Raw genomic sequence first — 26799 nt, forward strand, 5'->3', positions numbered from 1 at the left:
TTGAAAACAATGAATTACAGTTAATTTTTATTGTTCTTTAAAAATGAACTTTCTAAAATATTAGTAAACCTCATTTTTAGCTCTGTTTTGAAGTGTTGATACCAGTGAAGTAATCTTTTTCTTCTTTGAATCTTTTCCTCTAAATTTATAGTCTTCTCTTTTTCTAAGATAGCAGGAAGTTCCTTCCAGTTCTTAATAAAGATGAAAGGAGCGTTCATGGACTTGAGCAACTGCAGAGGAGCATTAAGGTACACAGATGAATTTCCACAGCTGCCAGCTGTCATTACATCTTCCACCACAGGAACAGAGCCATAGGAGCAAGCCTCATATATTCTGTAACACTCCGTGTTTACTCCTGCTGGGCACAAGGTGAGATCACTCTGAAGCAGAGCATCTTGATAATTCTTAAGGCTTTCATTTGTTTCTTGAGGCTGCCACCTAGAAAATCAGAAAAATAACTGTAGTTTTCACTTTACTAAGCATATCTTTGTGGAAGAAAATATTTTATCTTTTAATGTTGGTTACAGGAAATGGTAAACACACTATAGAGATGGCAGGCAGAAAAGATGAGTCAAGTCTTGCCCAAACAGATTTCTTGAAAATAGTTAAGAATTTGAGAAGTTTGCAGTTGTACACTTAAAATCTAGTGATTATACAGTTTCTGAATGAATGTTGTACCAGCCAAAATTTTGTGAGTGCTAGGTCTTCTCTCTCTACCTCACCCTCCAAATTCCTGCCCTTATGGAGCTTATATCTCAGTTCAAGTGGTGGAGACGGATAGTAACCAGGTCAAGCCAATTATTTAGAAGGTGTTAAGCACTGTGTGGAAAACCAGAGCAGAGAAGTGAGGAGGGAGTTTCTGGTAGGGTAGTACTGCAAGTGTAAATAGGTGATCAGGGAGCGTCTCACTCAGCGGCAACCGAATGTGCAGCCAGGGATGAGGGAGCAAACCACGCAGGTATCTGGGGAGAGAACAGAAAGTAGAGCAGGCATAAAGGCCACGAGATGGTACATGCCTGGCATTTTCAAGGGACAGCAAGGAAGCCTGGGTGGCTGAAGGGGAGAGGTGCAGAAAATGGAGTCAGAGTACCCTATCACACAGTTTCGATCAGAGGGGTAACTGACCTCATCTGTGTTTGAGCAAAATCAGTTTGGCTACTGTGTTGAGAACAGACTGTATGGGGCAAGGGTAGAAACTGAGAGAAAGCTAGATGTTTTCTCCTATTTTCTCAGGGAAATAAACAATAGGGTTATAAGGTAAGAGCAGCTGGGTAGAGAAAAGAGGGTATGAAACGGTCTTCCAGGAAAGAGGGGAGAACACATGGAAAACAGAAATGGATGACTGCCAGACATTCAAGGTCAGATATTTCAAGTGAGATCAGTCAGCACCTTTCTCCAAGTGTGGCTGCACAGGTGGAGGTATGGAGCAGGCAACAGAGCTGGATTTAACCAGTTAGGATTTGCCAGATTAAGAAACGAAGAAGCTGAATGTATATGCAGTCATGATTGATTACGAAGTATAAGTGGGGTCAATAAGAAAGTAAAGATTAGGTGAGTGAAGGACAACGGAAAGGTAGTAGGAACAAGGACGTGTAAGTCCCAGCTAAATTGCTGAAATCAGATTATTACAGGGAATGAGTGGGAATGTCAGAAAAAGATGGTTACAGAGAGAATTGCTGGAACTTGAGATCATGCAGTATGTGTAATCATGAGGTCTAGAAAATGACCATGACAGTGAATGACCGAAGTGGAGACCCAAATCACTGGAGGAGAGGAAGTAAAGGAAGTGCAGGACCAAGGCTATGCAAAGACCATTCATGTGGATTTGGGGATCACTAAGAATGAGGCTGGAGAAATGTCGGAGAGAATGAGAGTGTATCAGGAACTAGACTCCTAAAGAATTAAGAAGATAAACCCAAGGTTTATATGATTTCTTTATAAAGGAGCTATTTTTTTAAATTAATTTTTATTGGAATATTGTTGATTTACAATGTTGATTTCTGCTATATGGCAATAAGTCATTTATACATAAACATATATCCACTCTTTTTTAGATTCTTTTCTCATATAGGTCATTATAGAGTACTGGTTAGAGTTCCGTGTGCTATATAGTAGACTCTTATTAGTTATCTATTTTATTCATGGTAGGGTGTATAAGTCAATCTCCCAATTTATTTCTCTCCATTATGATTTCAAAGAGAAAGAGTAGTGAATACTTTCGTCTGCTGGTATGAGATTCAAAACTGATATTGTTTTAGGGAGGGAAAAGGGAAAGAGGTCTGGAAGCAGCAATGAGAAGCAAGGAGGACTGCTACTCTACCTCCTTGGTTCAACGGTAGTAAAGGAATATCAAGAGTAAGCCTGTTTGTACAATCAACTTTCATATTTTTCCCTCACTCCTTCCATTCCAGGCACAGTGTCCCTTGCTCCTCACACATGTGGCATTGATTTGCATTTCCCTGATGTATCCATGTTAAGCGTACTTTCATGTGCCTGTTGGCCACCTGCATTTCCTCTTTGGAAAAATGTCTTTTTAGTTCTTCTGCCCATTTTTTTAACTTGGCCATTTGCTTTCTTTGGTGTTGAGTTGGATGAGCTATTTATATATATATATATATATATATATATATATATATAATATTAACCTGTTAGGTTTTGTTGTTGTTGTTGTTGTTTTATTGATGGTTTCCTTTGCTGTGCAAAAGCTTTTAAGTTTAATTAGGTAAACTTAATTTAAACAAAATTTAAAATTTAAAATAAAGTTTAAGTTTAATTTGCTTATTTTTGTTTTCTTTGCTTTAGAAAACAGATCTAAAAAAAAAAATTGCTGTTATTTATGTCAAAGAGAATTCTACCTGTGTTTTCTTCTAGTTTTATAGTATCTGTTCTTTATATTTAGGTCTTTAATCCATTTTGAGTTTATTTTTTTATATTGTGTTAGAGAATTTCTAATTTCATTCTTTTACATGCACCTGTCCAATTTTCCCAGCATCACTTACTGAAGAAACTGTCTTTTCTCCATTGTATATTCTCGCCTCCTTTGTCACAGCTTAATTGACCATAGTGTGTGGATTTATTTCTGAGCTCCGTACTCTGCTCCACTGATCTTCGTGTCTGTTTTGTGCCAGTATCACACTGTATTGATGACTGTAGCTTTGTAGTGCAGTCTGAAGTTAGGGAGCATGATTCCTCCAAATCATTCTTCTTTCTTAAGATTTTTTTTTCTTTCGCTATTTGGGGTTTTTGTGTTTCCAAACAATTTAAAATGATTTGTTCTAATTCTGTGAAAAATGCCATTGGTATTTTGATAGGGATTGCCTTGAATCCATAGATTGCCTTGGGTAGTATGGTCACCTTAATAGTATTCTTTTATTGTGAGAACAAGATGAACAAGATATATCTTTCCCTCTGTTTATGTTGTCTTCAATTTCTTTCATCAGTGTTTTATAGCTTTCTGAGCATAGGTCTTTTCCCTTCTTAGGTAGGTTTATTCCTAGGTAGTTTATTTGATAAGATGGTAACTTCTCTTTCTGATAGTACACTAATCGTTAGTATACAGAAATGTAACCAATTTCTATATGCTAATTCTGTGTCCTGCAACTTTACCAAACTCACTGATGAGCTCTAGTAGTTTTCTGGTGGTGTCTTTAGGATTTTCTGTGTATAGTATCACGTCATCTGAAAACAGTGACAGTTTTCCTTCTTCCTTTCCAATCTGGATTCCATTTCTTTTTCTTCTCTGATTGCTGTGGCCAAGACTTCTGAAACTGTGCTGAATAAAAGTGGTGAGCGTGGGCATCCTTGTCTTGTTCCTGTTTTGTTGTATATGGCCTTTATTATGTTGAGGCAAGTTCCCTCTATGCCCACTTTCTGGAGAGTTTTTATCATAAATGAATGTTGAACGTTATCAAAAGTTTTTTCTGTGTCTATGGAGAAGATCATATGGTTTTTATTCTTCACTTTGCTAATGTGGTGTATCACATAGGGTGATGATAGCCTTGTAGAATGAGTTTGAAAGTGTTTTTTCCTCTGCAATTTTTAAAAAATAGTTTGAGGATAGATGTCAACTCTTCCTTAAATGTTTGGTAGAATTTACCTGTGAAGCCATCTGGTGCTGGACTTCTGTTTGTTGGAAGTGTTTAAATTACTGATTCAATTTCATTATTGGTAATCAGTTTGTTCATATTTTCTGTTTCTTTCTGGTTCAGTTTTGGGAGATTCTACCTTTCTAAGAATTTGTCCACGTCCCCTAGGTTGTCCATTGTATTTGCATATAGTTGTACATAGTAGTCTCTTATGATCCCTTGTATTTTTGTAATATTGGCTGTAACTTTTTCTTTTTCATTTCTGATTTTATTGATTTGGGTGCTCTTCGTTTTTTTGTTTTTTTTTTTTTCTTTAAGAGTCTTGTTAAAGGTTTATACATTTGGGTTTATCTTTTCAAAGAACCACCTTTTTCTATCATTTTAAGTTGCTGATGTCTTACCTTCAAATGAATTTTAAAACCCCTGCATTTGTACTCTTCTCCCCTCATAATTAGTTTTTGATATCATATTTTGCATCTAATTGTTTTGTATATCCCTTAAATGCTTATTATGGATATAGATGACTTTACTACTTTTTTCTTTTGTCCCTACTGGCTTCATGTGTGGATGGTTTCCCACCTTCACTGTACGTTTGTCTTTACTTTTTCACTTTGTAAGTTGCTTCTTTCTTGTGGCCTTTTCTTTTCTCACCTAGAGAAGCTCTTTTAACATTTGTTTTAAGGCTGGTTTGGTGGTGCTATACTCTTTTAGCTTTTGCTTCTCAGTAAAACTTTTGATCACTCCATCAAATCTGAATGAGAACTTTACTGGGTAGAGTATTCTTTGTTGTAGTAGAGTCATGTTTTCTGGAATACAGTATCTGCTCCAATTAATGTATTTCTAGATGTAAAAGGACATTTTTTTAAAAGGCATTACTTCTCTGATGACACTGCTTTACATGAAACTCTGTTTATTTAAAAATAAAATACTGCTACTGCTGCTAAGTTGCTTCAGTTGTATCCGACTCTGTGCGACCCCATAGACGGCAGCCCACCAGGCTCCCCCGTCCCTGGGATTCTCCAGGCAAGAACATTGGAGTGGGTTGCCATTTCCTTCTCCAAAGCATGAAAGTGAAAAGTGAAAGGGAAGTCGCTCAGTCATGTCCGACTCCTAGAGACCCCACGGACTGCAGCCTACCAGGCTCCTCCGTCCATGGGATTTTCCAGGCAAGAGTACTGGAGTGGGGTGCCATTGCCTTCTCCGAAAATAAAATAAGTGATCTCCAAATTTCTTCCTTCAGTCCATGAACACCTGTTTCATGATTACCATGTAAAAGATGGAAGAAAGTTAACCCTATTAAATCCATCCATCCATCCATCCATTCCCCACTTGTCCTGGCCTACTTTATGCAAGGTCCTATGTTAGATCTCGGGGTTCAAAGAATGGCCTCTGTCCTCAGGGTGATGCCAGGTTCCTGAAGCTGTGAGGCATACGGCATGCCAGTCTTGGAACACTGAACTGGTTTGCTGAACATCTCAGAGATGAACCTAAGATTCTTATTGTCATCCACAGTCTCCTGTGTTCAAGTCTGACTAACAAATATTATTGAGGAAACCTAACAATTGACATGTGCATATGATAGTTACCAATGTTTGTCTTCAAGATGGACTATGGGAGATGCTCTCTATTTTTAATGTATACAACACTGTTTCATCACAGCTTTAATTATTAATGTATCTTCTGGGGAAAGACTGGTATTAATGGAGTTAAAAATGTCTGTGGAAATCTGTAGGGTCACATAAAGCCTGGAAACATGTTTCACAGATTGGAAACATGCTGGATGAATCAAGTAAACATAGAACTTACTGTTCTCTTGCTGAAACCCAACAAAGCTTATCATTCCCATCCTGTTTCAAAATTTTCATTAGTGCTTGTCTGGATGAATTTTCATAAACGGTTCCTACAAAATTACACAAGTATGGCCTTTCATTATGTAGCATTGACCAGTTCACCTCCACCACAGGAAAATTCCTGTATCTGTAAAAGTAAGTACACGTGAGTTAATATATGACAAGAGGATTAGCAAAATTTGCATAATCTAACATCTTAGGTAGCATGATGATGTAGAAAAGAGAGATTTAAAATAAGATTCTTTAAATCTCAAGTTAAATTTTCCATGCTTACTTTGGAAAAGTTCCTGAATCTACTCACTTAAAAAAAACATTCTCACTTTGACATCCTTTACAAGGTTGCTACAGAAATTATGCACCTAAAATGCTTTGCTTTTTTATATTCAACTTCTATTACTGATCTGAAGTTATAAGACAGGAAGAACTTAAGATCTTCAAAGTATAAAGAATCTTCTACATTCGTAATAATCATGATTTAAAAAAAAAAATTATTGGAGTATAGTTGCTTTACAATGTTTTGTTAGTTTCTGTTATACAGCAAAGTGAATCAGCCATACGAATACATATATCCCCTCTTTTTAAGTCTTCCTTCCTATTTAGGTCACCACAAAGTACTGAGTAGAGTTCCCTGTGCTGCACGTTAGGGTCCCATTAGTTATCTATTTTATACAGTGAATATATGTCAATCCTAATCTTCCATTCATCCTACCCCTCCTTCCCCCTTCATATCCATAAGTTACCCATATGTCTGTTCTCTACATCTGTGTCTCTATTTCTGCTTTGCAAGTAAGTTCATCTGTACTATGTTTCTAGGTTCCACATATAAGCAATATTATATATTTGTTTTTCTCTTTCTGACTTCACTCCATATGACAGTCTCTAGATCATTCACGTCTCTGCAAATGACACTATTTTGTTTCTTTTTATTGCTATAACAAAGAATTCCAATTCCAAAAGCTTTTCAAGTAGATTTTTAAAAAAACCCAAAATCTTATATCCCACACAGAAGAGGCCTGTTGCAATCGGCTCATTCTTATGGGCATTTGGGAATAAGAGGCAACAAATTACGTGCCTGAACTACAACCTTCACGTAAGAGCAAAGCTTAACGTAACAGTTAGGGCTATAATGGCTTCCTCAATCTCAGCATTACTGCCCTTTGGGCAGGGTAATTCTTCGCTGTGGAGGCTGTCCTCTATACTGTAAGATATTGAACAGCACCCCTGGCCTCTATTCACCAGATGCCAGTATCACCTCCTCTCTCCACTTGTAACAATCAAATGTATCTCCAGACATTGCCAAATGTCTCCTAGGGGGAGGGCAAAACTGCACCTGGTTGAGAACCACTGGTCTATAAGAAAGATATTTGTCCAACAGTACCAGAATTATGATGAGTTTCCCTCCTATACTGTATGAATAGGTGATGTAGTACACTATAAAGAAATAATTATTTTATTTCAAACATTCTACTCAAAGGCTAGATTTTTCAGAGCATCTTAAACCTGGCTATACCTAGCAAACCTTTTGTCTGCTTCTTCCCTATCCTAAACCTGTTGAGTCAGAATCTGGACATGGAAGGCCAGAGACTATGTTTTATCAATGTGCTTCCCTGGTGACAGTCAAAGGTCACATCTTGTAACCTGTGATAAAATAATAGAAAATGAATATCTGATTCAAGTACCACGTTAGTTAGCTATTTCATAATTCGTCCATTTGACATATATTTGTTGAGTGCCTAATCTGTGTATGTACTGTTTTAGGCTCTACAGATAAAGTAGTGCAAAAAGGAGACAAAAATCCCTGCTATCAGGAAGTTTATGTACTAGTGGCAACTTGAAGTCAACTTATTGTTACTCAAAGGCCCTGTATTAACAGAATGATAAAAAAATAAGTTTCCAATTTTAAAGAAAGGCCTCATATATATTACATATTATTTAACTAACCTTCCTTTTACTAGAAAGATAGACTGGTAGCTCAGTGGTAAAGAATCTTCCTGCCAATGCAGGAGACGTGAGTTCAATCCCTAATTCGGGAATATAGCCTGGAGAAGGAAATGGAACCCATTCCAGTCTTCTTGCCTGGGAAATCCTACAGACAGAGAAGTCTGGTAGGCTACAGTAAATGGGGTCACAAAAGAGTCAGACACAATTTAGTGACTAAACAACAACAACAAGATAGACAAAAAGACCCCAAAATAATATATAAATTAATTTGGGGGAGAGGGCTTCCAAGGTGGGGAAGTGGTAAAGAATTCGCCTGCCAATGCAGGAGGTTCTAGAGATGTGTGTTTGATCCCTGGGTCAGGAAGATTCCCCTGGAGTAGGAATGGCAACCCACTCTAGTATTCTTGCCTGGAAAATTCCATGGACACAGGAGCCTGGTGGGATACAGTACAGGGAGTTGCAAAGTGTCAGACATGACTGAGCACATGCAAGAGATCTGTGCAAACTCAACCAATCTCAGTGTCAGATCTGAGTATATTATAATCCTCCCAAACTGAAGGGTCAGGGTGCTCTTGATGTAATACTTGATCTAAAGTAGGGATTTAAGAAAACTAAGTATCTATATAATAGTTATATAGATATAGATGAAGAGATTCTATAATTGTTTTTAGAAAATCTGTCTCTCTGCCATCCACTGCTAAATATCTCTTTAAGGCACTACTGATCAATTTGAAAATTTACTATGCCTTGGGGTTCTAAAATACAAAAATGTAACTTATCTGGTCTCCTCATCAAAGTCTAAAATACCCTAAAAATATCAACTATTATTACCAAAGCATGAGGCCAAACCACATTTCTGCCCGTAGAAAAGGTGGCACATGGCCTCAAGGAGCTCAGAAGAACTACATTTATCACAAATCTAAAACACAATCCTCCTGGTACAGAGATTCAGGTCTTAGAGCCTAGAAACATGTAAAAATAATTTGTACTTACGTTGCTACTCCTAAAGGCCACTGAAAAACATCCATGTCATTAATCCAAGGGCTGTCATATATTATGAAAAGTCGTTCCACAGAGCCTCCATTTCTTTTGAGGAATTGGTTTATCCATTCATTATTACAATGTTCATTTCCTAGCAAAACAACAGCAAGATGCTGGAGTTTTTGAGTTTGCACTAAATTCTGTGCATAAAGTAACCACTGGGTGGCATAAAAGACCTTCGCCTTTTCTCTTCCATTTAGAACCAGGACCACATTGTTCACATCAACAGAGAAGTACCCTGGGACCACAGCCGGACCAGTGATGAAGCTGTTAAAAACAAAAGAAAAACAAGAGACAAACAAGAAGAGAACAAAATCGTTTGGTACCAGAAGTTCTATGTCATTTTACGTAAAATATACAATGAGACTTAATCCATATACTTCCTAGAAACAATTTCTATAATACTTTTTTTGAACAAGTTTGGATGGTGGGACAGAGATGTAGATTAATGGGAAGTTTTGGTTGTAGACAGATTAATTATATGCAAATTTGAAAATACCACAGGAAAAAAATTTATGCTTATATATCTAGTAAAAGTGTAAATATAAAAATTTGAATGGGAAGATATATAACCATTTCACGATAGTGGTTGAGGAGGAAGGAAGAGGAAAGGACATGAGGAACAATATGAAGAGAGCATGTAATGCCTTTATTGGAAATATTTAATTCTTTTAAGAGGAAAGTTATATATCTGAAGCAAATATGACCGAGAGCCAGAACCTGTTCGTTCTGTGTGTGGGTGTGCTGTCGTGTCCAACTCTGTGACCCATAGACTGGAGCCCGCTAGGCTCCTCTGTCCATGGAATCTTCCAGGCAGGAATACTGGAGAGGGTTGCCATTTCCTTCTTCAGGGGATCTTTCCTATCCAGGGATTGAAAATGTATCTCTATTGTCTCCTGCACTGGATTCTTTACCACTGTGCCACCTGGTTCCAGGTGGTGGAGAAATGGGAATCCATTGTAAAACTCCCTATTCTTTAAAGTATTTAAAAATATCATAAAAGGAGTAGATACATTTCATAACTCCCATTTTCATATCATGTGCTGCTTTGAACAACCAGTACCACTGAAATATTTTAAATGAATATGTATTAAATATAAAAAGTACCATTTAACCTATGGTAAAAGTAGATGGTCCTGGATTCTTTGCAACCTGCTCAACCATTTTTTAATAACTTGCTAGAGTCTTTAAATATTTAGTACAAATATGTTGAAATCCTGCTTTTATTGCTTATTATTGTTTGGGATAAAAAAACTAACATTTATTAAATGCCTTTTATATACATGGTACATAGGCACTCTGCACAGGTTCTCCTTTAACCTCTACAGCAACTCTGCAGAGGACATTAGGCCCCCATTTTGCATTTGGGAAATAAGGCTGAAGTTACACAGCCTGTGATGGCAGCATTGAGATTTGAATCAAGATCTAACTTGAGAGCTTGAATTTTTCCCAAGACACTATGGTTAGCTCAAATTAGTATGTTAGCTCAAATCAGTATAAATATGTATTTATATTTTGTTTATGTACTGTGTGATTTTTATGACATTGTTCTACAGTGATGATAAGCTATGGGAACAAAACTGTGTTTTTTGAATTTGCCTTGGACAGGAAGATGCCAAATGATTCAGTGATCATTTAGTCATTTAGGAGACTCTGCAGAGTCTGAGGGGCTAGAAAGCACTTTAGAGATGATGAGGATAGTTATGGTAAATTTAAAATAGTTATTATTGGTAGCACATGAACATTTCTGTCTCCTTTAAAGCTATAAGCTGGAGAAGGAAATGGCAATCCACTCCAGTATTCTTGCCTGGAGAATTCCATGCACAGAGCAGCCTGGAGGGCTACAGTCCATGGGGTTGCAAAGAGTCAGACACAATTTAGTGACTAAACCACAAAAGTTATAGGCAGGGGGACTTCCCTGGTGGTCCAGTGGTTAAGAATCCATCTTGCAACAGAGGGGATGCAGGTCTGATCCCTGGTCAAGGAACTAAGATTCCCACAGGCAGCGGAGCAACTAAGTCAGCATGTCACCACTACTGAGCCCATGAGCCACAACTAGAGAGTCCACATGCCACAGTGAAAGATCCCGAATGATGCAGTGAAGATCCCAAAATGAAGGGATAGGGAGGAATACTTCTGATTTTATTGATCCATGCAAATTAACAAAAGCATGATTTGTTCAGGGCACATCTGACCCGTTGTGGAGTCTCTACAGCTCCCTTTTTGTAGAAGGCTCTCAAATTCCAGCAAGCAGGCATGTCACCCCTCACGCGCTGACCAACCGGTTTTCCAGACCTCGAGGCCATGTTCAAGTAAAGGTGAAAGCCCTGGGGTCAATGCTGCGGAGTCAAGGTATAGATCAGAAGTTCCCCAATTTTTTTGGTTCCCAGGAAACTTTCAGTGTTTTGGTAATTTTTTCATAGTATCTACCAAACCAAAAATAATGAGTAATGGTTCATGAGCAATGTTTTTTAAATTGTTAGATTCAAATAACTTGTTAAGTATTTCTGTCCAAGAGCTTAGAAGCCACTTAAAAAATAACATGCATACACTGAAGAAAAAAGTAATATTCCTATTTCAGTTCAGTTCAGTCACTCAGCCGTATCTGACTCTTTGCTCTTAACTAACTACACATGCTTAATAATGGGATGTGTGTACCTACGGAGCACTACACAACTTCTCAAACCTTGGAATCAGAGAGGACACTGCCTCAGTCACTGCTTATTCCACTTCGATTTCTGAGTGGTACCTCGATTTGATCACAGCAATCATGAGAAACTCAGCTCCACAAACGCGTAACATCTCTGAAGTGGATGCAGGGTGATCTAATGTTGAAATGTGAACTACCTCAAACTAGTAATTTGCATGGTGTTTGACAGATGTGAAGTGTAACTGTCATTCCCACAAATATTAATAATATTTTGTGGTGCCCCAGGGTACTTTAGTACATAATTTGGGAAACATGGATTTAGATAAAGAAACTTTAGGGGTAAAAAAAAATTCCCTTACGATTCAGATAGTTATGTGTATGTGTGTGTTGGGAGGTGTGCTAGTCAAACTGCAATGAGTTGAGACGTGAATGAGAAGTAAGGGGACAGTAAGAAGTTCAGTGAGGAGAAGTGCAACTCAAAATTCATAAAAGTCAGAACGGCCACCATTAAAAAGTCTACAAATTAACAAATGCTGAAGAGGGTGTGGAGAAAAGGGAGCCTCCCTTCACTGTTGGTGGGAACGTAAGTTGGTAGAGCCACTATGGAAAGCAGTATGAAAGTTCCTCAAAAAACTAAAAATATAGTTAAAAATAGAGTTGCCATATGATCTAGCAATCTCACTTCTGAGCATATATTCAAATAAAACTGTAATTCAAAAAGATACAAGGACTCCTATGTCCACGGTAGCACTATTCACAGTAGCCAAGATGTAGAAGCAACCTAAATGCTCACTGACAGATGGATGGATAAAGATGTGCTATGTATACACAATGGAATACTACTCAGCCGTAAAAAAGAAGGAAACAATGCCATTTGCAGCTATATGGGTGGACCTAGACATTATCATACTAAGTGAACTAAGTCATAAAAAGACAAAACCCATATGATATCATTTACATGTGGAATCTAACATATGACACAAATGAATCTATCCATGAAACAGAATCACAGGCATAGAGAGCAGACTTGTGGTTGCCAAGGGGGACGGGGAGTAGGGAAGATGGACTGGAAGTCTGAGTTAGCAGATGTAAACAATTATATATAGAATGGATAAACAACAAGGAACTATATTGAACATCCTGTGATAAACCCAAATGGAAAAAGAGTATGAAAAAGAATGTCTGTGTGTGTGTTTAACTGAATCACTCTGCTATACTGAAATTAACACAACATTATAAATCAACTATACTTAAAACACGGAGAAGGCAATGGCACCCCACTCCAGTACTCTTGCCTGGAAAATCCCATGGACGGAGGAGCCTGGTAGGCTGTGGTCCTTGGGGTTGCTAAGAGTTGGACATGACTGAGCGACTTCACTTTCACTTTTCACTTTCATGCATTAGAGAAGGAAATGACAACCCACTCCAGTGTTCTTGCCTGGAGAATCCCAGGGACGGGGGAGCTTGGTGGGCTGCCGTCTATGGGGTCGCACAGAGTCGGACACGACTGAAGCGACTTAGCAGCAGCAGCAGCAGCAACAGCATACTTAAATAAATTTACAATAAAAGTAAGTGGGGACAGTAAGCACAGACAACTCTTCTGAAAGTGTGGAGGAGAAGGCAAGAAAGTAATAAATGAAAGGCTGAAGATGAGGCGAGCAAGGAAGTAACCAATGGAGCAAGGTCTTGCAGTATGTAGAAAGGATGCACAGGTAGAGGAAGTTAATACTGAGCTAGGGAATCACCTCACCGTCTTCGAGCTAAGAAAAAGAGAAGGTTAGGTGAGGGATCACTTAGAGATCATGTACATAAATGTTAGAGGAGCTAGTTAAGGGCGACAGTTATGGGTATTCTTGAGGAAATAGGCAGGATTGTCTGCTGTGAAAAAGGGGGTTAGGCTGGTGCTGAGTAGTGGGCTAGAGAAGAGTGGAAAATCTGCTTTTATTCTTCCTGTACTTTCTATGTTGAATGCATACTAGCTATCTTGTCATGCAAGCTAGCAACCAGGGAACTGTCACATTTGATTCTTGCTCTCATCTAATAATCCTTAAATTCTGACAGTTTTGCCCCTAAGTTTCTCAAATTCCTGACTCTGTCAGAATACCACTTCCCAATTTCATCCCTTATTTATATCTCAGCAGGATACTTAAGAGTTTTCTAATGCAAAGTTGTGGCCTACCTGATTTCAGTTGTCTCCTTCAAATCATTTTTCCACACAGCTACTAGAGACATCAACACCAAAAACGTATGACAATACCACACTATCTAGCTTAATCATCCTCAACTGCTTTTCACTGAACAAGAACAAAGTCCAAGAGCTTTAATGTGGCACGTTACAAGGCCCGCCATGATCTGGCCCTTGCCCTCCACTTCCAGTATCAGCTACTCTACTCCACCTTCATGTTCTGGGGGTTCTGAATGGCCTGAAATTTTGTGCACAAACCAAGCTGTGTATCAGTTCTGATACTGACTCTGCTGGGAATATAATCACTCCTCTTGGTGCCTTTCTAAATTCTACTAATCTTTTAAGACTCAGCTCAGCTATCACCTCCTCTAGGAAGCCTTTCTTGATAGATGCCATACCCCCAACTCTACTTACAGTGACTTAATGACCCTCCCTCTATATTTCCCTAACAACTAAGGAGTATACATGTCTTTATCATTATGCTCTGTATACAGATTCAAAGTTATTAATGTATTTATCTCAGCCTGTAGTGTGTGAACTCCCTGAGGGAAAAGTATTTTATTCATTTTGAGATCTTCAGAACCTAGTGTGAACCAACTAGCAGGCAACTCAGTAAACGTCGAATAAGTAAGCCGTAATTCTCTTTAAGAGAGTTATTTTGCTCTACCGATTTATTTAAGTTCTCCTACTGCATTTAAAATATGAATCAAATTACAAAATTCAATTTAGTAATAAATTTCCAGCTATACAGTATGCCATATGTGGGCTTCCCCAGTGGCTCAGCGCCAAAGAATCCACCTGCAATGTAGGAGTCGAAGGAGACGTGGGTTCAATCCCTGGGTTGGGAAGATCCCCTGCAGGAGGGGGTTTGGCAACCCCCTCCAGTATTCTTCCTGAAGAAGCCCATGGACAGAGGAGCCTGGCAGGCTACAGTCCATAGAGTCACAAAGAGTCAGACACGACTGAAAAGACTGAGCATTCAGTGTGCATGCATGCATGCTCAGGCATATGTATATTATAGTATATTTACTCATGATGAAACATTGTGTTTTTGTTTCCTAAAGTTACGAATCATGCATCAGTCATAAATATCCATTAACTGAAAAATGAACATATTTATGGAGCTATACATGGAATTTTGAAACAGTGACTTCCTCTTCTAGATTTCTTAGCATATATTTAATAGTCAGAACTTCTATTCTTCAATATTTGTACTTTTTCTGCTGCTGCTGCTAAGTCACTTCAGTTGTGTCCGACCTGTGTGACCCCAGAGACGGCAGCCCACCAGGCTCCCCCGTCCCTGGGATTCTCCAGGCAAGAACACTGGAGTGGGTTGCCATTTCCTTCTCCAAAGCATGAAAGTGAAAAGTGAAAGTGAAGTTGCTCAGTCATGTCCGACTCTTAGCGACCCCAAGGACTGCAGCCTACCAGGCTCCTCCGTCCATGGAATTTTCCAGGCAAGAGTACTGGAGTGGGGTGCCATTGCCTTCTCCTGCTGCTGCTGCTGCTAAGTCGCTTCAGTCGTGTCGGACTCTGTGCGACCCCATAGACAGCAGCCCACCAGGCTCCCCCGTCCCTGGGATTCTCCAGGCAAGAACACTGGAGTGGGTTGCCATTTCCTTCTCCATTGCCTTCTCCTAGGTTCAGTTAAAAACTTTGCTCCCAATAAGTACTTTTGATACTTAGATAGTCCAGAGAAATAATCTGAATATTGAATTCTAAGCTGAACGTGAGCAAAACATATTTTTTAGAATCCAGTGTAAATAGTTTCATTTTTCCTAAATTCAGTAAGTGCTACCGAAAAAATGCTGTATGTTATTATATTAAGTGAGTTACTGATAAGATTAATAATTTGCCAGCCAAGAGACTGGCAAATGCCTTGATCAATAATAAGTACACAAACTAAACCATCCACATAGCTCTCAGCCATTGATTTTACATCGTTTTTGACTGATAGTTTTAGAAAATTCAGTTTTATAAAATAGGTATGCTGAATTCATGAATGGCCCTTACTTTTGAATAGCTGCTGCAATTCACCCCATTCTCACGACTAGTATCACTGCCATGACTCCATGCCTTCCTAATTCAATGTTTATGCTGAAACACTCCCACCCTCTTATTAGTCTGGCTGGAGAGGGAGAATGAGCATTATGAAAAATTAACTATAGTATCTTTGGTTACCAATGAAAAGTTTATTTGAGATCTGTATTGATCTATGATCCAGTATATGACTTAAATATAGTATAACCATTAATATTATCTATAAATGCTTTCACTCATTGTAATGAATAGTGAGTTCATTAATTCCATATTTAATCAAACAACTCCCAAATATTTAGGTATCACTTATAGCCTGCCTTTAAGGAAGTAAGGAGCTGGTCAGGCCAATAAAGGCACAGGGACTGTCTGATAGCTGTATTTCCATTCTGAATTATTTACCTGGTACCTTGGATTACATCGCTTGGGCCTATGAATTTTTAAGAATAAGCATTCAGGAGCCTGATTTACCCTGGAACACTGATGATATCCTTTTTATTTTCTGCCTCAGAACTGTTGTGAAATTAAAATTAAATAATATAAATTCTTTGCAAACTTAAAGGTTTAAATAGAATGTATTTATGCTTATTTAAAGGATCTTGATAGTATTCAGAAACTCTTTCTGTATCTTCAAGATGAGCCACTACTTCCAACTTTGGGGAAAGTAAAAAACGAATGTGTCAAAACATTTTAGTTAGTACCCATGAAGCCTGATTCAACTCAAAACTGCAATTTAATAGAAGATTATTAATTTTGGATAAATTATATATGCTACTTTCCATGAGCCTAAACCTTTAGTAGGAGAAGGCAATGGCATCCCACTCCAGCACTCTTGCCTGGAAAATCCCATGGACGGAGGCCACAGTCCATGGGGTCACTAAGAGTTGGACACGACTGAGCGACTTCACTTTTACTTTTCACTTTCCTGCATTGGAGAAGGAAATGGCAACCCACTCCAGTGTTCTTGCCTGGAGAATCCCAGGGATGGGGGTGCCTCGTGGGCTGCCGTCTTTGGGGTCGCATGGGGTCGGACACGACTGAAGCAACTTAGCAGCAGCAGCAAACCTTTAGTAACTTGTTTACAAAAATCAGTTATAACAGTGAACTTCCCTGAATACACAGTTCTCTTGAAATCTAAAAGGAAATAGCGTTGATATTTAATCATAATATAAAATCTCAGGTAAGTATTTCAGAAGGAAATAGGAAGTGAGTTTTTCTTTTTGGAGTTAAGGCTATTTGCTCAAAATCTTTGCTATCAATATAATAACACTGTATGTTAACTTCTCAATAAATTTTAAATAATTCTTTTGGAAATTCTATATGTTGTAGGTAGATCTATTAAACTAATACTCATAACATATGCTTACATTTAAAACAGCAAAACGTTAGATTTATATGTAAAACACACATCTACTTTCAGACACCTGAATCCAACAATTTTAGTTTAGAATTATGTATAAACTCTTCAGTGGGATTACATCTATAATCCCATCTATAAGCCTGGAGATAAAAGGAAAAATAATCATTACCAATGATGATTTAAAAGTCTGTTTGCTTTTCAAGAATGATTTCTTTGAAAAGATACATGCAATGAAATTGATTTCCAAGTGAGTATACAGTAAATAAAGAATTAAAAGAAAATTCAAATGAAACTCATATTCAGTCCAGTTCAGTTCAGTCGCGTCTGACTCTTTGCAACCCTATTAACTGCAGCACGCCAGGCCTCCCTGTCCATCACCAATTCCCAGAGTCCACCCAAACCCATATCCATCGAGTCGGTGATGCCATCCAACCATCTCATCCTCTGTCGTCCCCTTCTCCTCCTGCCCTCAATCTTTTCCAGCATCATATTAACCATAGCCTTTCCTCTTAATCTCTGTGGGAAATAAATAGAATCCTAATGAAAGCCATAATTGTTAGTTCACATTTTTTCCCCCTGAATAATATAACTGTTAAATGAAATAAGCATTTAAAATAATTATTTTTGGTTTTTATTTCAATTGGAAGGCAAAATCTAATAGAAAACAATATTACTTCATTGCCACAATTTTTCTAAATAAAATTCTTAATGCTCTTCAAAAACCTTCAGAAAATATGCAATGACAGTTATAAAAATAAGAATGTAAAAAAAATCTTCATAATACATTGGTTTTATTCAATCTAAAAAAATATTTCTGAATATTGCAGTAAAATGGTAATCTATACTATCAAATCATGATAGAACTCATATATGAAATGTTTTAATGGATAAAAATTTCAGAACTAATAGCAGTAGCTTTAGCTACCATGTATTATAAAAATATGTGACTCTATTACATGAAAGAGAAAAATAAAAACTTTGTTTATGTATCATTCCCCCAAGATAGAATGTTAAATATTTATTAATAACCAAATGTTACAAAATTTAGAGCATGGACTTTTCCATATAATCAGAAATGTTTTGATTAAAATAAAACATATATAGAATTCCAAAAAAAGCAGAATTTTGTAACATCCAATTTTATAAGAAAATGTTTAAGGTAAGCTATAACTACAAATATATATTCATGAGATTCTCCATTCTTCACAAGTTAAAGTGGAAATATTTTCTATGAACATATTTTCCTCTGAGTTTTCTTCTGGTATTGATATAAAACATTGTACAGCACCATATCAAAGGTTAATACTGCACAGTTAATACCTGTAATGTGTTCTTCCAACAACTGAATTTCCTTCTCTCCACTGAGCAGTCACATCAGTGGGTTCAAGTAAACCTTCAAAAATGTGCTCCCAGAGATACAAACCTGATAATTAAAAAAACAAAAAATGAAAGCATTTACCATCTGGTTTACTCTATTGTGTGAGATGACTTTATGTTCTGCTCTTTCATATTATTTGATCAGAAATCAGATTCTATTCCTCTTTGGGCTCAAAATCATCAATATGGCAGCTAATGTACAAGAGACTAACTCAGATGTTGTCAGTGTAAAATGTGGCAAATGTGGGATATACTAAAGATAATAAACTCTATGATTCTAAATTTGAGAAACCCCTATCATTGGACTACCCATCTTATCCTGAAATGTGTTATATTACAGTGTAAGTTACCTTAGATTAGAACTGTTTCTATACTATAACAAGCTGGGGATGGATTTACCATCTTATGCCAAATAGAACCAGAGGGTCTCACGTATGCATATACATTCAGTATATCAAGGAGATATTACCTCCTTCCCAATTGAGCACACATCCTTCACTACATGATGCCGTCTGCAGACAAATGCCACTGCATCCTATCTCTTTAGGCCAGCCCCTATGTTTTATTATGATTTCACCTATATGAAAGCTCTGAGAGTAGAGGAGAGCAGTGTCACACAATACCTTATTGTCACACAATAAGGTATTCTGGAGACGATGAGGTAATTGGGGAGCCCAGTTACCTAAATGTAACTAAAAAGTTACATTGGAAGATGTGTTTTGTTACATTCTCATCACACTAAAAGACATGTACAAAAAAACCATGTTAAAAGACTAGGCTAATCAGATAAAGCTTTCCAAATACAGTAGGTTTAGTAATGCTTTCTCCCAACCCAAGATGGCCAAAGATGAAATCTCTAGGACCTGTAAATACATTACCTTTAGAAAGCAAAAGAGGCTTTCTAAATGTGATTAAGATAAGGATGCTAAGGTGTAGAGATTATGCTGGATTATCTAGGTGTTGATGTTGTTCAGTGCTGGATTATCTGGGTGTTGTTGCTGTTGTTCAATCCTTAAGTCATGTCCAACTCTTTGTGACCCCCATGGACTGTGGCACGCCAGTCTTCCCTGTCCTTCACTATCTCCCAGAGTCTGCTCAAACTCATGTCCGTTTAGTTGATGATGCCATCCTATCATCTTATCCTCTGTCGCCCCCGTTTCCTCCTGCCCTCAATCTTTCCCAGCATCAGGGTCTGTTCCAATGAGTTGACTCTTCACATCAGGTGGCCAAAGTACTGGAGTTTCAGCTTCAGCGTCAGTCCTTCCAAAGAGTATTCAGGGTTGATTTCCTTTAAGATTGACTGATTTGATATCCTTGCTGTGCAAGGGACTCTCAAGATCTTCTCTAGCATCACAGTTTAAAAGCATCAATTCTTTAGCGCTTAGCTTTTAATACGTTCTCTACGCCCATCACTTCACGGCAAATAGTTGGGGAAACAATGGAAACCACAAGAGATTTTATTTTGGGGGGCTCCAAAATCACTGCAGATGGTGACTGCAGCCATGAAATTAAAAGACACTTGCTCTTTGGAAGAAAAGCTAGACAGTATATTAAAAAGCAGACATTACTTTGGCAACAAAAGTCCATCTAGTCAAAGCTATGGTTTTTCCAGTAGTCATGTATGGATGTGAGAGTTGGACTACAAGAAAGCTGAGCACCAAAGAAGTGATGCTTTTGAAGTGTGGTGTTGGAGAAGACTCGAGAGTCCCTTGGACTGCAAGGAGATCCAACCAATCCATCCTAAAGGAAATCAGTCCTGAATATTCATTGGAAAGACTGATGTTGAAGCTGAAACTCTAATACTTTGGTCACCCGATGAGAAGAACTGACTCATTTGAAAAGACCCTGATGCTGGGAAAGATTGAAGGCAGGAGGAGAAGGGGACGACAGAGGATGAGATGGTTGGATGGCATCTTCGACTCAATGGACATGAGTTTGAGCAAGCTCTGGAAGTTGGTGATGGACAGGGAAGCTTGGCATGCTGCAGTCCATGGAGTTGCAGACTGAGTGACTGAACTGAACTGAACTGAGGTTTGTCGTAGCTTTTCTTCTAATGAGCAAGCATCTTTTAATTTTGTGGCTGTGGTCACTGTCCATAGTGATTTTGGAGTCCAAGAAAATAAAATCTGCCACTGTTTTCACTTTTTCTCCATCTATTTGCCATGAAGTGATGGGACCAGATGCCATGATCTTAGTTTTCTGAATAAGTTTTAAGTCAGCCTTTTCACTCTCCTCTTTCACCTTCATCAAGAGACTCCTTAATTCATCTTTGCTTTCTGCCATTAGAGTGGTATCATCTGCATATCTGAGGTTCTTGATATTTCTCCTGGCAATCTTGATTCCACTTATGATTCAGCCAGCCTAGCATTTCACATGATGTACTCTACATATAAGCTAAATAAGCAAGGTGACAATATACAGCCTTGACATACTCCTTTCCCAATTTTGAACCAGTCTGTTGTTCTGGGTGGGTCCTATATAATCACAAGGATCCTCAGGAGAGGGAGCCAGGAGTGTCAAAATGAGGGAAAGAGGTTTGAGGAAGAAGGAGAAGTCAGGATGAGGTGGGGCTATGGGTCAAGGAATGAAAGCAGTTACTAGAAGGCAGTAAAAAGCAAGGAAACAGATGCTTCTCTAGAGCATCCAAATGGAATAGCCCGAGGCACACTTTAGATTTCTGCCTTCAGAAACGTAATATAATAAATTAATGGTGACCAAAGTTAATAATGCTGTATTTGCATATTTGAAAGTTGCTAAGAGGGTAGATCATAAAGTTCACATCACAAGAAAAAAGTTTTAACTATGTGAGGTGATGGATGTTCACTAGACTTACTGTATTGATCCTTTCACAATATACACCTATATCAAATCATTATGTAGTACACTTGAAACTTATAATTATAGATTAAAAAATATATGTTGTTTTTATATACAATGGAATGTTGCTCAGCCATGGTAGTGGCTGGTGGTTTAGTTACTAAGTTGTGTTCAACTCTTAGCACCATGGACTGTAGCCTGCCAGGCTTGTTTATCCATGGGATTTCCCAGGCAAGTATACCAAAGTGGGTTGCCATTTCCTTCTCCAGGGGATTTTCCCAACCCAGGGGCAGAACCCAGGTCTCCTGCATTGCAGGCAGTCTCCTGCACTGCAGGTGGTCTCCTGACTTGTGGACACAGCAGGGGAAGGAGAGAGTGGGGTAAATTGAAAGAGCAGCACTGAAACATATACATTTCAATGTGTAAAATAAATAGCTAGTGGGAAGTTGCTATATAACACAGGGAGCTCAGCCTGGTGCTCTGTGATGACCTAAAGGGGTGGGATGGAGGGTGGGGTGGGAGAGGTTCAAGAGGGAGGGCTATATGTATACTTATGGCTGGTTCATACTGTTGTACACCAGAAATCAATACAACATTGTAAAGCAATTATCTTCCAATTAAAAATAATTAAATTTAAATAAAAAATATGTTTTAAGCCACTAACTTTTTGGTAATTGGTTATAGCAGCTAAAGGAAACTACATATTATGTAGCTATAGAAATGGGGTGCTGCTGTAACAAATACTTAAAAATCTGGAAGTGGCTTTGGAATTGGGTAATGGGGAAAGGTTGAAAAAATTTTGAGAACAATGATTAAAAAACACTTAGATTAGACTGACTTAAACAGACTGTAGGTAGAAATATGGATGTTAGTGACTCAGCTGATGAAAACTCAGGAGAAAGTTAGGAGAACAGTAGGAAAAACTTGTATCATTTTAGAGAATATCAAAATCATCATAAACCGATTGTTAGAAGAAATAGGCACATTAAAAGTGCTGTTGATGAGGGCTCAAAGGAAGTGAGGAACATGTTATTAGAGTTTGGAGTAAAGAAGATCCTTGTTATAAACAGAAGTAGAAAGTTCAGCTGAATTGTCTCCTGCACTTATGTGCAAAGCAGAACTTGTAAATGATAAACTTGGATAGTTAGTTGAAGAAATTTTTAAGTAAAGTGTTGTAGCTGTGGCCTCATTTCTTCTCGCTGATTACAATAAGATATGAGTTGAAAAGAGAGACTTAGAAAAACATTAAGCAAAAAGGAATCATGACTTGATGATTTTGAAAATTCTTAGCCTCTTCAGATTGCAAAAGAGAGGAAAAATTAGGGGATTCACTGTCAAGAAAGCATGCTAACCTTCCTGAAAATGGAAGACTAAAGATGTAGCTGACATCCTTTTGCTAATGTCTGGTCAGAATATTCAATCACGTAGAGGGGTTTGTTTTGTTTTGTTTTTAGTATTAGGTGTTGATTTGTGGATTTTCTTAGCCATTATCAGCAGAAGCTAGAAATAGAGATGGGGTTATCCAGGAAACACCTGTGGAGGAACTCTTGTCTAATAAAGCGAATCTTTATGTCATACATATGGGAGACTGACATGGTTCTTGAGAACGTTATATTAATAGAAACACTGCCAACTTGGACTAAAAGGGACAGAGAGAGAGTTGAAATGAAACAAGCTTATTGGAAAATCCTAACAGCAGGAAACAGGCTGATAAAGCTACTGAGCTGCAAACACATGCTAACCTTCCTGAAAATGGACCGATGACTTCTCAAGCACGGAGCTGAAAAATCCAGAAAGAACATTTGAGCCATAGATTACTCACTCCCAGGGCTTGAAACCTAATGGAGTCTGCGTGGTTGGATATCAAAGATGCTTAAACCTGTGACTCCATTCTTCTTCCATTTTCTCCCTTTTGAATGGGAATTTCTGTAACTGGTATCCTATGACTGTGCCTGGGGAATAGGCTGATGAATGCAATGCTTGATAAATCTCATCTGACCAGTTTGTACCTATTAGATTGAAATCAGAAAAGTCTAGAATAATGAAAACTGTTAAGAAGTATATTTAATTAAAGACTAGAATGAGGAAGTGCAAATTTAAAGAAACAAATTAATATGACAGGTTCTAATAGAGAAAAAAATTGCTAGAACTTGATGATTAGAGGTCTGGGTCTGGGTACTTGAACTTTAGAGATCAGTAATTTTCAAGGCAGTATTTATGTATGCAAATGTTTATGAATTTATGAAACATTATGGGTCAGGTACTACTATTCTGTTTACTTTCCTTTCACCTGGTACCTTTTATCCATATCCCTTACTGTATATATATTTAACTCATGTTTAATGGCCAAAAAACTCACTTCTAATTGACTAAGTTCTTTCTGACTCTTTTGTCATTGAGGATGAGTGAGTGAGTGAGTGAGTGAAGTCGCTCAGTTGTGTCCAACTCTTTGAGACCCCATGGACTGTAGCCTACCAGGCTCCTCCCTCCATGGGATTCTCCAGGCAAGAGTACTGGAGTGGGTTGCCATTTTCTCTAATTGAGCATATTGTATAATTTGGAACACTATACTCTCATGATACTCAGAGCAAAAGTGCTTTAGTGGGCAACCAAGTTTAATCAACTACATACTATATCCCTTTCTGAGGCATTCATGATGAACACTGGCATATTAAAACCTCTGACAAAGTTTCTGCAACAAAGAACCTTGTTTAACTTTGTTTAGTTCAATGTTTCCTAAACTTGTTTGGCCATTAAGGTCAGAGGCCACATCTTACACTCTGCATCAAGTGTCTAATAAACACATAGTTCCATGAAAATTCAGCTGACATAGGCATTTTAATATAATGATGTTCACACAACCTGCTCTTTGTGTCTACAGATAAAGCTGTGCTCTGCTAAAGACAGTGTGTTTACACAGATGTTGTCTAATAAAAATAGAAATGGAATACTGAAAAAAAGTGAAAAAAATGTATTATGTATCTTAACAAATGATGAAATGGACTTTAAATGTATTAATAGTGCTTTTATATGATGCTTTTACATATCTTAGCTTTAAACATTAACTTACCAATGGCAGCTTTGCCCCAGATTTGTACATGGAAGAGTTTTTTCTCTTTTGTGGACTTATTTACTATCTGAAGGCTAGTTTTAAGTCTGTGTTGTTGTTCTTTTTTTTCATCTTCTTCCCAAGGATTCCATTCTTCACTTCTCAAAGTAGATTGTTCTGTGTTATAAAAAGAGTACCAAGTGTTATCAATAAGGCAGAGCATCAGTTATAGATAAATTCAAGCCATTTAAATTAGATGTTGTTGTTTAGTCGCTAAGTAGTGTACGACTCTTTTGCATCCCCATGGACTATAGCCTGCCAGGCTTCTCTGTCCATGCATTTTCCAGGTGAGAATACTGTAGTGGCTGCTACTTTTTTTTTCTCTAGGGGATCTTTCCTATTCAGGGTTCCAACCCACATCTCCTGCATTGGCAGGTGGATCCTTCATCACTCAGCCACCTGGAAAGTCAGGGAGTTTTACCTGCATCCTAACTTCAATTTTTCAAAGAGATTAAGCATGAGAATTTGAACAGGTTAAACACACAATAAAAATTTTAAAAAGGAAATCAGAACTTAATTTTTATTGAACCATTACCCCAAAAGAACTTGAAATAAAAGGTTAACAAAATGTTAGGCTCCCCAAAAAAGCCTTCAAAAATAACTGGGTACAGTAATATGTATTATTACAAGCTTAACTTTTGCCAATTCTATATAGATTGTATAGACGTTACGCAAACTATACATAAAACTTGACTTCAACATGAAAAGTGTCCAACAGTTTCAGATACTATTGTGCAAAATTCTGAAAGAAAGAAATAAGCCTGAGTCCGAACCTGACATGGGTCAACAAAATACAAAAAAGGGATCAAAACTTGGAGATAAAACACTCTAGTCTTCCGAAGTCACCGCAGGATTAGAGAAGGCTCTTTGTTTCAATAGGCTTCTCTGGTGGCTCAGACGGTAACGCGTCTGCCTACAATGAGGGAGATCGGGGTTCGATCCCTGGGTCGGGAAGATTCTCTGGAAAAGGAAATGGCAACCCACTCCAGGGTCGGAAAGGAAATGGCAACCCACTCCAGGGTCAGGTAGATTCTCTGGAGAAGGAAATGGCAACCCACTCCAGTACTCTTGCCTGGAAAATCCCATGGACGGAGGACCGTGGTAGGCTACAGTCCATGGGGTCGCAAAGAGTCGGACACGATTGAGCGACTTCACTTTTCACTTTCTTTTGTTTCAATATGGGAATAGATGTCTTTAAGCCAGCGGCATTCCTGAGAATCTGGCATTTTGTGACAACGTCTTGGATATTCAAGATGTGTTTTTAAAAGTGTGTGCACCTGTTAGCCCCAGGGGTGGGGAGTGGCGACAGCATGTGAGATTTCCCGAGGCCTGGGGTGGCTACCGAGAGCTGGAAGGGGAGAAGTGCGCCCCGGAGCCATCCTGGACCCAAGAGCCGGATTGGTGGCAGCGTGGCTCAGCTATCCCGGCCCCTACCATCCCTCAGCCCCGCGACCCGGCGCGCAGCCGAGAAGAGAGGCCGCGGTCCGGTATCCTACCTCGGCTGCGCCTCTCCCGCACCGGGACAACCCCCTTCCTGAGGCCCCGCAAAGGCACGTCCGGCGTCCGGCGGCGGCGCCCGAAGAAGACGTGGTAGGCGGCGTAGAGCGAGAAGAGGCAGTACACGGCGATAAAAATCGAGCAGAGACGCTTCCGCGTCAGCCGCATCCCACTTAGGCTTCCGCTCAGGTCACCACCAACATGGAGGTGGGCCAGGGACTAGACTGCCTTTCTGCGCCGCGGTCCTGCTGGCTTCGGGAGCAGGCCTAAGCGCGGCGGGAGGGAGTCACCAGAAACAGACCCGCCCATGGCTTATCCGCCCCGCCCATCGCCCAGCTCAGGCCCCGCCCTTGACCCCGCCCAACCTCTGTGGCTTCTCTGTCCCGCCCTGCCGTAGGCTCCGCCCCCTCGGGGAGTGCTGTAATCCTCCCTGCCGTGGAGCCTGGAATTGGGCTCTGGAAGATCTCACCTTCTCTCGTGCTGCTCCCTGACCTCTGCAGGGTATCCAAGGCCCTTTTCAATCCTGCTTACCTTCCGGTGTACAGAAAGACTTTATACCTTATTTGACTGCAAAGAAAAAAAACCAAAACAGCACCTTGGTTCCTGAAGGCCAGATGAAAGTATGAACTAGGAAAATTTCTGTTCAACATGTGATCCCCAGCCCCAGCCGGCTGTACTGAAAAACGAATGAACATAAATTTCCATTAAAAAAAATAAAGTGGTGGTAATGGCAACCCGGAGAAGGCAATGGCACCCCACTCCAGTACTCTCACCTGGAAAATCCCATGGACGGAGGAGCCTGGTAGGCTGTAGTCCATGGGGTCGCTAAGAGTCGGACAAGACTGAGCGA

The 26799-nt window shown here is 38.9% G+C and overlaps 1 protein-coding gene across 3 annotated transcripts; it reads right to left on the reverse strand.

Moving 5' to 3' along the window:
• Positions 1-26252, reverse strand: RXYLT1 (ribitol xylosyltransferase 1). Of its 3 annotated transcripts, NM_001038114.2 has the most exon segments (6): positions 11-438; positions 5892-6062; positions 8870-9184; positions 18470-18572; positions 24414-24569; positions 25949-26252. In NM_001038114.2, coding segments are annotated over 6 exon segments (1332 nt in total). In that variant the 5' UTR covers positions 26118-26252; the 3' UTR covers positions 11-20.
• Positions 26253-26799: the final 547 nt, after the last annotated feature.

Source organism: Bos taurus, chromosome 5 (genome assembly GCF_002263795.3).
Source record: "Bos taurus isolate L1 Dominette 01449 registration number 42190680 breed Hereford chromosome 5, ARS-UCD2.0, whole genome shotgun sequence".
Lineage (NCBI taxonomy): Eukaryota > Metazoa > Chordata > Mammalia > Artiodactyla > Bovidae > Bos > Bos taurus.